At 33.5% G+C, this 10,456-nt stretch overlaps 1 protein-coding gene across 1 annotated transcript; it reads left to right on the top strand.

Annotated features, from left to right (window-relative positions):
- Positions 1-415: 415 nt before the first annotated feature.
- Positions 416-9,934, top strand: LOC107839371 (protein ZINC INDUCED FACILITATOR-LIKE 1). Its single transcript, XM_016682822.2, has 17 exons — positions 416-779; positions 3,054-3,094; positions 4,101-4,161; positions 4,258-4,360; positions 4,447-4,549; positions 4,633-4,686; positions 4,857-4,919; positions 5,141-5,190; positions 5,280-5,355; positions 6,030-6,215; positions 7,113-7,200; positions 8,251-8,336; positions 8,433-8,540; positions 8,731-8,775; positions 8,905-8,993; positions 9,468-9,511; positions 9,644-9,934. The coding sequence occupies exons 1-17, from the start codon at positions 632-634 to the stop codon at positions 9,736-9,738; spliced, it is 1,440 nt and encodes a 479-aa protein (XP_016538308.1). The 5' UTR covers positions 416-631; the 3' UTR covers positions 9,739-9,934.
- Positions 9,935-10,456: the final 522 nt, after the last annotated feature.

Raw genomic sequence — 10,456 nt, 5'->3', positions numbered from 1 at the left:
CTAATTTTTATTTGTGACATTTTGACTTAATATATTTATTAAAAAAATAAATAAAAAACTTATTTGATCATAAAAGTTATATTTCATTAATTATTTTAAAAGAATAATTTTTTAATTTTAATCTTCACATATCATAAAATTAATTACATGTTTTTATTTAAAAAAAATGACCTATTTTTTTAATATGTTTAAAAAGAATGAGTTTTTTTAAATTTAATTTTAACTTTTTACGTGCTATGTTTAAGATCAGAAAATTAAAAATTATTTTGATATATTCAATATTATTTTAATTTAGGATCATAAGATTCAAAAGTCAAAGAAGAAAGTAATATTTTGATATATTTACGTATTTTCAATTAAATACCAGAAATTTCAAAACTTTATCTATTTTTTTTTTTAAGTTTGACGTCAACCAACTCCCATGAACAAATTGAAATAAAGAGGAGTATAATAAATAAAATAGGGATAAGAGGGAGAATGGATCAATAGAAGATATATATAATAAGTTGGTGCATGACAGAAGAAGGAAGAAAATTAGGCTTTCTTTCGCTTTAATTCCCCTCTTACGTATATATTTGGGAATTAACGTATAGATTTTCATCATCATCTTCTTCCTCCCTTATCAACAAAAATGGCGGAAGAATTAGAAACGCTGCTGATAAATAAGAAGGAATACTACGAGAATTGTCCGGGTTGTAAGATGGATCGAAAGAAGGAAGCTCAAACTGGTTTACCCATTAAAGGGCTTATCACTGTATGGGTCGTCATCCTCAGCGCAGGTAATTAACTGCCATTTTCTTAGAACCTAATAACATCGAGTTCTCCGCTGAATTTGTAAGGAACACAAATGGTGGACTAGTACTCTCATCTCTTCCACCCATGCATGTTATTCCGCATTTTTGCTTCCTAAAATTAGCTTATTTTTTAAAATAATATATATAGTATTTTTTTTTTGGATTTATTAGTTTTTAACCAAGCAAACGTGTGGTGATATAAATTCCGGAGAGTCTGTAGTATATTATTTCTCTTCTCTTATGTTCTTCGTTGCTTTATTGGGGATTTTAGTTTAATGTTGTGAGGATAAATAAAATCATCAATTGTTTGCTTAAAATATAAGCTTCTGAATGTTCCTTTGTTATCTAAAAAGAATTTTGTGTTGGGTTTGTTCAGACAAGAACCTGTGTATGTTTTCCTTATTTTCCTTTGTCGTATCGTAGGTAGAGAATTTCAAATTTAAAGTTTATGAATTTTTAGAATAATTTAAAATTAATTCATAATTATTATTAAGTTCAAGATCAAATAATAATAAATATTTAATAATTTCTAATATGTATGTCGTTAATAATTTAGATAAAAATAACTGATTGCATAATGTGGATCCACCATGTTCGTGTGGTCCAATTTTCCTAAAAAGATACTCCCTACTACTTATTAGTATTATTTTTTTTGGTCGCATGGAGTTCATGTGTATTATTTTTTTTTTTTTTTTGTCGCATGGAGTTCATGGCAGATATTTTTATACTATCTTATTTTGGGATCTTAGTTGATGAAGTTTAATAAATATCAATTTTCAGAAAGTAGTACCTTTGGACCCATATAGTATATGAGTAGTTTGTGCTATGCACAAATATATTTAATATATAATAATTGAGTTTACGATCAAATAATTATAAATGTTTAATAGTATTTTTTATATGTAATAGTTCATAGTTTAGATAAAAATGACTGATTTTCATGAATAGACTTATCAATAATAATGTGGATCCACCCATGTTCATCCGATGCAGTTCGTTTTGGGTTTGGTCCAATTTTCCTAAAAAGATAGTCCGTAGTAAATGAACAATGATGTTGTAATTTTTTATTATTTTTTTTTTGGTCACATGGAGTTCATGTCAGATATTTTAACATCTTAGAATGTGAAGATCTGATGCATGATTTTGGGATCTTACAGTTGATGAAGTTTAATAAAGTTTAATTTTCAAAAAGTCGTACCTTCAACCCATATATGACTTCTCTATAATTTATTATAAGTTGGTAGTCCTATGTAGTATGTCCCCCAAAATCTCAGAGACATATACATGGTAAATGATGCACAGAAAGGAACTTGAATAAATATTCTTCAAATATATATCGAATAAAATGAACAATAACGAGAATATATAATAATATTTCACCAGTTATAGTAGTAATAATGATAATAAAAAAATGGTAACAATGGATAGTAACGAAAGAAGATTCTCACACAATTGTTTGTAAGCAAAAATCTTAATGTAGAGTAAACCTTTGGACTAAGATTGAGCAATTTTATGGATCAGGGTTGGGTATTATCATAGGTTTAGTTGGATTGTTGATTTGTCATGGTTTAACCTGTCCATAAGCTAAATCAATCCATCATTAAAATCACTGTTGCCCAATTAAACCCCTTTAAATTTGGGCGGATGGGGTTGGGGGTTGAACGGGTTACATGGATTTGAGTTTGTTTTGCTTGAATGCAATTTATGAGGTGCAAATAGTCTCATCAAATGTTGATACTTATATTTGATGAGAAAATATGAGCATCAAGTTCACAATCTTAAGGAGTGGGTGGAGTGATTACAACATTAAGATGTTATGTTTTCCCCATATCAAATTAAACTATTTGATACTCGTATTATTGTTTTATTTTTATAACCATGATGTTTGGGCCACCTTGCATGCAACCCGGTTAATTTTATGAGGTAGTTGCCATCTTGCGTAACTATACCAGCAAAAGATTTGAACAAATGGAAAGAAATCCCCAAGTGTTTTTCCCATATTGCCTTTTCAAGTTTTTTATTGTACGCGAAAATTCTAGGTTAGCTTCTTGGAGCTTTTCTTTGTATGTGTAATCATAAGTTAGCTAGCAAGTTTGATTCATTATTGTACTTGTAGTCAAGTCTTAGACAGTTATTGCTACAAGCTTATTGCTACAAGCTTCTTTTAGATGATCCTTCTTTTGACTTTTTATCTATTGATATATTCTAACTGATGATTTCTTTTCTCTTTCTGTTTTCATGGGATTCAACTCCGATCAGTACTTCCAATATCATCTCTCTTTCCATATCTTTATTTTATGGTAACATCACTCAACTCTTTGCTGTTTCTTTCTAGTTCATGTTTCCCATAACACACATGATCAAGTGAAGTGTCGATATCTTTATTTGATTGGCAGAAGTGGAGTAAATCTACTCAGTCTTAAATAAAATGTAAAGATAATAGCTCTTGTTAGTAACTTGTTTTGACTGGGTATTGTGTGAGCTTTTCATCTTTGAGAATGGGCCCAAGTTTGGCAATGAACTTAAGTATCCTGATGATAAATGCATTCAAATTAGCTGCCTGATTACCTGGTACCTGCGCTAGTGGGAGGTAGCTGGTACCCAGTGGAATAGTCAAGGTGGAATAGTCAAGGTGTGTGAAAGCTGGCCCCTGCACCACCTTTATAAAAGAAAGTAGCTTCAATGTAAATTGGTTAGTCGAGAGAACCTAGTAAAGCTTTGGGATCAAATTATGAGCATGATCTCTTCATTCTGTGGAGATCTCACTAAAAGTTTTAGCTTTGGGAACCACCAATTATATTGCTGAGAATATTCTGTTCCAAGGCCCTGGTCCTTCTTCGTAATTTGTTGATTTAATTTGATGTGAAAATGTTGTTTAATTCTACCCCCCCCGCCCTTCTTCACTTAAAGGCTAAAGCTTTTTCCATTTCTGCAACCTGTCTTGCCAAAGCTTTAATGATTTTGAATGTTAACAGTTTGAAATTATGATTTAGATAAATGCTAACATGCACAAAGGGTCAATTTGAGTCTGTAACCTCTGAATGTCTTGTCGATTTTGTTTTTGGAAATTGGTGTTCTTTACTATTATATTGATTGCATAAAACTTATTGTCTATACTGCTAAATTTTCTTGCTAATGTTATTTTATTTCAACTCAAGCTTGAAATTTTAACTTATTTGAAGTTATCACATTTTGCATGCATGAAACTTGTTAACCAGGAGATGCCATTTCTTATCATGAAGATTTTCATGCTATATTACGATTTACGACAATTCATTGTTTTCCTAATTTTGGCTTCCTGTACAGATAAGGGACTTCCACATTGCAAAGAGAGAGGAAGATATTAGTACATATGCAGGTTATGTAGGTAAGCTTATTTCATGCTTTAATCTGGATGTTGATGTATATGATTATATAAAGGTCTGTCGAAGAAAATGCTTATGAATTTCCTGAAACACTGAAGGTGCGGCATATATGCTTGGAAGAGCTCTGACATCTGTTTTTTGGGGAGCAGTGGCTGATCGATATGGCCGAAGGCCAGTTATAATTTTCGGCACTTTTGTAGTGTACGACTAATCTCTATAGAAATGTTCTTTTAAAACTTCACTTAAATGTCAACAAGTTTATACCTTTTGCTTTAATTGTGCTTCAGGGTTATTTTCAATACTCTCTTTGGTCTTAGTGCCAACTTTTGGATGGCAGTCATTACACGGTTGCTTCTCGGTTTATTAAATGGTTTGATTGGACCAATAAGGGTATGCTATTGGTTTATTTCCATCTTATAATTCAGAACTGCATTTTCAGCTATTCTATTAAGATGGTTACCTTCCATGCTTAGGCATATGCCGCGGAAATTTTTCGTCCAGAATATCAAGCACTGGGAATGTCAACGGTAATATGCCCTCCGTTTTCGGTTATGTAAATGATTTCTAAACAAATGAGAGCATTTCAGACAATTTTGGAGTGACAAAAGACATGGCAAGAATGCATTTTTTGGATGACCATTTAGGCCGTGGATTTTAGGGAATTTATTTACTTTATTATATGTTTGAATTGTTTCAGATTAGTAGTGCATGGGGCATTGGATTGATTATTGGCCCAGCTTTAGGAGGCTTCCTTGCTCAGGTATTTTCTTTTGCTTAGCTATTTCCTTTTTGTATTCCATCATCCTGTTAGGGAAAGAGAGTTGAGTCGTTTTATGATCAATTATAAGAGAAATTTCATAGCCTTAAATCCTTTATGTTTCGACTTATAAGTTTCTCTGCCAATCTTGGCAAAAGAATTGAGAAACACTTTGAGAAAATTTACATCAGCATATATGCTCTAAATGTCTGCTTTTACCTAAGCCTGCAGAGAAATATCCGGCTGTATTCTCAAAGGATTCTATATTTGGGAGGTATTCTGCCTTTGTTCTTTTGGTATTTGTGTATCTTCTTCTGTTGCTTGAATTGCACCTCGACTCCACCATATTATCTTTTTCTGCAGGTTTCCCTATTTCTTGCCTAGCTTATGCATATCAGTGTTCTCCTTGGTTGTGGGTATTGCTTCATTTTGGATGCCGGTAAATCTATATGATTATATTGATGACTTCTGGGTCTATGTCAAGTTTTATTTCTGTCAAATCTTGTTTACAGTCATACAATTCGTATTTCACCTCCGGAGCAAACTTGAAATTCACAAACATTTAATGGACAATCATTTACATATCATTTCAGATACCCATACTACTTTAATTTCCAATTTTGCTGTGGATGAAAATCATCTATGATCTAACCATCTTTTGACATTTAATATTTCGAGTTGTTTTTGAGCTTCGTACATTCGTGAGATGTGTGTGGAAAGGCTTGTTCTAGTTGAAGTTCCAGTTCTTATTTAAACTTACCCCAAGACATATCGATGTTTTTCTTAGTTCTTTTTCTTGTTGGTGTTCGGAGCTTACAGCATGTTGAAAGAATGCAAACTAAGGATTAACTGGTGAAGTGGAGGATTGAGTCGGGGGTTTCTGTTGGGGAAAAGAACACAACATATGCGGCATGTGAGGTATAGGATAAGGAGATGTGGTGATATGGTGTATCTCTGGTGTTTAGGTGATGAGAAAACTCTTTAAATATAATGGACTCATTTCTTCGTCTTACCTACGATCTATAGATTTTTGTATTTCTCGTATCACTTCAATCCGTGCGTCTTCGTTTCTGTTTTCGTATATCATTCATCCTTAAACCTCATGGATTGCAGGAATCACTACACAATCATGATTCACGAATGCCGCCTCAAAGTTCATACAAGGCTCTGGAGGCTGCATCGGATACAAAAGAAGGAAACGAATCAACCCCAACGCAAAGCCTTCTCAAGAACTGGCCATTGATGTCATCTATCATCATATACTGCATCTTTGCTCTTCATGATATGGCTTACTCAGAGGTATACCATATCTTCTAACTCAAATTAAGTTACTGTAGGATACGATCATCACATCATAATTATGTAGGCATCTTACAAGTTACAACAACAACAACAACATACCTAATGTAATCCCACAAGTTGGGAATGTAGGCATCTTGTATTATAGAAACTAATTGTACTTTCATCCTTGGGCAATATCTTAGTTATTCCTAATGGTCAATGTTGGTTCTTGTTTTATACTTGCGCCGAATCGCTTTCTGCTGCACGTAAACTATGAAGGTAAATAGTTTCACTCTTCGACAGCAAAAAGGAGTGCCTGATAACAATTCCGCAGCTCAGTGTTCTGCTTAGAAATCCTAGGCGCATAAGCTATAATGCTGAATGAACATTTTATTTGCTGCTCATTCTAAGGATACGTGAGCAACAGAAATAGTCTTCGTTCCATTACCTATATTGGACCGGTATATAGTTTTCTGCCCCAGCATTCCACTGTAAACTTTTTAAATAAAGTGCTATGTTTTCATCTTTGAAAATATTACAGGTCCTAAGTTCTGAATTTCAACTATCAATCAGTTGAAGATCACAAATTCCTGGTGCTGCATATAATCACTGTTTTGATGTATGTGTTGTTTGCAACTCTTGGGGTATATGAAGAAAGAAAAAAACAAATTTATCATATCAGAAGGATTTAAGACTTCTATGAACATCCCATTTTGCTTCATTATTGTTGGGTATCATTAATTATGAGTTGCAAAATACAAATAGATTCTCTTCAATTTGTCAGTAGGTTTTTAAAATTCACTTCCGTGTAAACATAATTAAAATGTAGATCATGGTTGTTCTTTCAATCTTCTGGCACTGGCGACTTTGCATAACTAATCCATTGCGTCATCCCAAACCTATTTGCCTGTGCAGATCTTCTCATTATGGGCTGTGACCCCCAGAAAGTTTGGAGGCTTAAGTTATTCAACTGTTGATGTTGGTGAAGTACTGTCGATCTCAGGTACATGCTGATTTACTAGTAATTTATATTCATTTACAGATAGATGGACATTGTTTGCCATTCTTTTTCCAACTAATCTCTTTGCTTCTTGTTTTTTTTTTCTTTTCTCCGTCTCTGATTTGATTATGAAGCAGCACTTTTTGTACCCACGTAGTCAAAATTAACACCTGTTATCTATAATATCAAACTTGATAGGATCCTTCCAAAAGAAAATCTGTTAGATCTACTATTACAACTAGTTAAATAGTTAAGGAAAGAGTAAAGGAGGTGCATAATGTGATGTATGAAGCCTTAAAATATGAATTTAATGTAAAACTGAAGAAAATAGTAGTCTCCATCGTTATTGCCTTCAAGTCTCGCCATAGATTCAACCCTACAGATTTTGAGACCATTAAAGTTATTTGTTTATGCATGAAAGCTTAAGAGAAAGGAATTTGTGCAATTTATTGCACAAAAGTAACGTCTGGTCCGTCAGATGTGTCTAAGTACATACATTGGTTAAAGTTCAGAAGCACTCATTTAATCTTTTTGGCTTATGAATACTTTTTTCTAATTATTTATGATTATAGGTAGTAAAGGTCTATAATAGTTCAGAATAACTTGTTGGTTCCTCTCTCTGTTTATGCCTTCTGTTGGAAGATTTGTCAATATCAATGTCTTCTCACTTGAAATGAAAACTAATTCTATGTTGGCTTTGTCAATATCAATGTCAATATCAATATCAATTGCTTCGACACACACGTCAGTCTTCATAGTTATCAGTTATTTTTTGCTAATATCTTTGTGGGATGGTATTCGGATTATTGTTCATTTCCGTTCTTGAGAAGCATACTAGAGCACGATTATGCTGCCATTAATATTACCATTCTCTTGTAGGTCAAGCCCAACTAGGGATTTTTTAGATTGGTAATCAATTTACGAATTAGCTTAGGCAGAAAGTTATTGTGAAGGCGTCTGAATTGTCTGTTGTCTTGTCAGACAGAACTACAGCTAAACATTTCATTTCATATAGTGTCAATACTGCATACTGAAACCATTGTGGCGTTTCAGGATGTGGCCTTCTATTCTTTCAACTAACTCTGTATCCATTGGTTGAGAAGTATGTTGGTCCAATTGCCATTGCTCGTGTTGCAGGAGTAAGCTCTTGACTTGTAAAATATGTTAAACTCTTTGAGTTCTATCCAGATTTCCAGAAAATCTACAAGTTACTTTAAACTCTGTTATATGGTCAGGTTTTGTCAATTCCGTTATTGGCATGTTACCCTTATATTGCTATGCTCTCTGGGACCGCCCTCACTGTGGCAATAAATTTTGCATCCTTGTTGAAGAATGCTTTATCTGTAAGTTCTTTTTTGGTTTCTGTAGTTTTATTACCCCGTATTTTTGTGCACATACAAAATGCAAGACCAAAATAGAGATGATGAATGAAATATGGAAGTGAATGAGATATCCTTGGAAAACTGTAATCGACATTACTAATACTGAAGTTTATGATCTCAAAATCTAACATTGCCTTTAAATTGCCTCCAGATTTCTATCATAACGGGGCTGTTCATATTGCAAAACAAAGCAGTGGTAAATTCCTCTTTGCTCTCTCCTTTACAAGCTATATATTGTCATTGTCAATTGAGAAGCATTATATCATGCCTGTCACATGCTTCGCTTGGCCGTGGTCTGATATCAAATAATTTATTATAACCACAGGATCAGCGACAACGAGCAGCTGCTAATGGACTTGCCATGACATCAATGTCATTTTTCAAAGCTATCGGTCCAGCTGGAGGAGGATTACTGTGAGTTCACTTGTTCTATAACACTAATCATTCGTCCAGGCTTATGATAATTGCACTAAAAATTAGGAATATTAAAGGTGCCAAGACTCGATATGTGGATCACTTAACGGTCTAATCTTTTATATACCTGTAATTCTGCGATGAAGCAGAGCTCACGGTAGCATGCAGAAACATTTTAAGACTGTTGGCTCTTTGAATTTTGAGCCATACATAAGAGTATGTAGGTCCAAGATCGCCTTACTGATGCTGATCCTCAAAGACAGCTGACATTTTAGAAATAAGAGGCAACTTGGATCAGTGTCTTCCAAATTGAATTCTGAAAAATCTTGTTGTACAATACAAGACAGACTGTATTTTTTTTCTGGTGATGTTCCCGCGGGTGGAAAATTGGAACTACATGGTTTTTCTTTACATGTAGGAATACCGCTCTCTTTTCTTACAGCTAAATTCGTCACCTTTTCTTGATTTGTGCAGCTTTTCTTGGGCTCAAAAGAGGCTTGATGCTTCCATTCTTCCAGGTAAATGAGCATAAGCTATGTTTGCTGTTTAAAATAACTGAATTCAGTTGAATCCGTAGCACATACACTGCATCCGCCTATGCTCTTTGCGCTCTCTGATCTTTATTTCTGTTGTGTTGTACTCGAATGCAGGTTCTCAAGTGGTATTCTTTGTGCTGAATGTGATAGAGGCAATTGGTGTGTTGCTGACATTCAAACCATTCCTAGTTGAAACACAAAAGACTTAATTAGAGTATATGGTCTCTTGAATATGTTTTCTGCTGGCAATTAGCTAAAATTGTCTCCTATTCTTATTGAGGATGTGGAACAACATTCATCCACAAATTCTAATATACTCTAGTTCAATTAAAGGAAATTTTGCATGTTCAAAAACTTGAGAACATTATAGGCAGTTTATATTTATTGATTGAATCATTGTAGACATTAAGGATTCGTTTGGTTCGAGAGAACAGATTGAGTTATACCAATATAAATTTCGAGATTCAATTGATCTCGTATTCGACTGGATTGGAGGTATTAGCTGAGTTGAGCCAAAAATACATGTTTAAAAAGAATCCTATCAGGTTAACCAAGTGGCCTATATTTGTTGCTTGAACGAGGAGAAATAATCTCCTCATTAAAATTATTAACTTTAATGCAATAAAGTAAAATCATCCTTTCATTATTACTCACTCTATAAAAAATCTTTCATTCTTGATTACCATATAACATTCATTATGTACCAATCGCCACACAAACAATCTTTATATTATTAATTCAAAACATGATTTGTCTCCAAAATAAATAATTACGAAATGTGTTAATAATCCGTGCATAATTACCCATAATAATGACAGAATTGAATGAGTAGATGAATTTCTAAATAGGGAGTCTCCTAAATGTTTTTTTCGATCGAGCTGGCACTGCAATTTGATTACCTCTCTTATGTGTAGTTTATAGACTATT

Source organism: Capsicum annuum, chromosome 8 (assembly GCF_002878395.1).
Source record: "Capsicum annuum cultivar UCD-10X-F1 chromosome 8, UCD10Xv1.1, whole genome shotgun sequence".
Taxonomy (NCBI): domain Eukaryota; kingdom Viridiplantae; phylum Streptophyta; class Magnoliopsida; order Solanales; family Solanaceae; genus Capsicum; species Capsicum annuum.
This window is presented reverse-complemented; position numbering and strand designations above follow the sequence as displayed.

What these genes read in the sequence shown, in the direction of transcription:
- LOC107839371 (XM_016682822.2), top strand. Translation starts at nt 632, where the DNA reads ATGGCGGAAGAATTAGAAACGCTGCTGATAAATAAGAAGGAATACTAC. An exon ending in AAGCACTGGGAATGTCAACG is followed by an intron (nt 4,687 to 4,856) that starts GTAATATGCCCT and finishes GAATTGTTTCAG; the next exon opens with ATTAGTAGTGCATGGGGCAT. An exon ending in TTGCTTCATTTTGGATGCCG is followed by an intron (nt 5,356 to 6,029) that starts GTAAATCTATAT and finishes CATGGATTGCAG; the next exon opens with GAATCACTACACAATCATGA.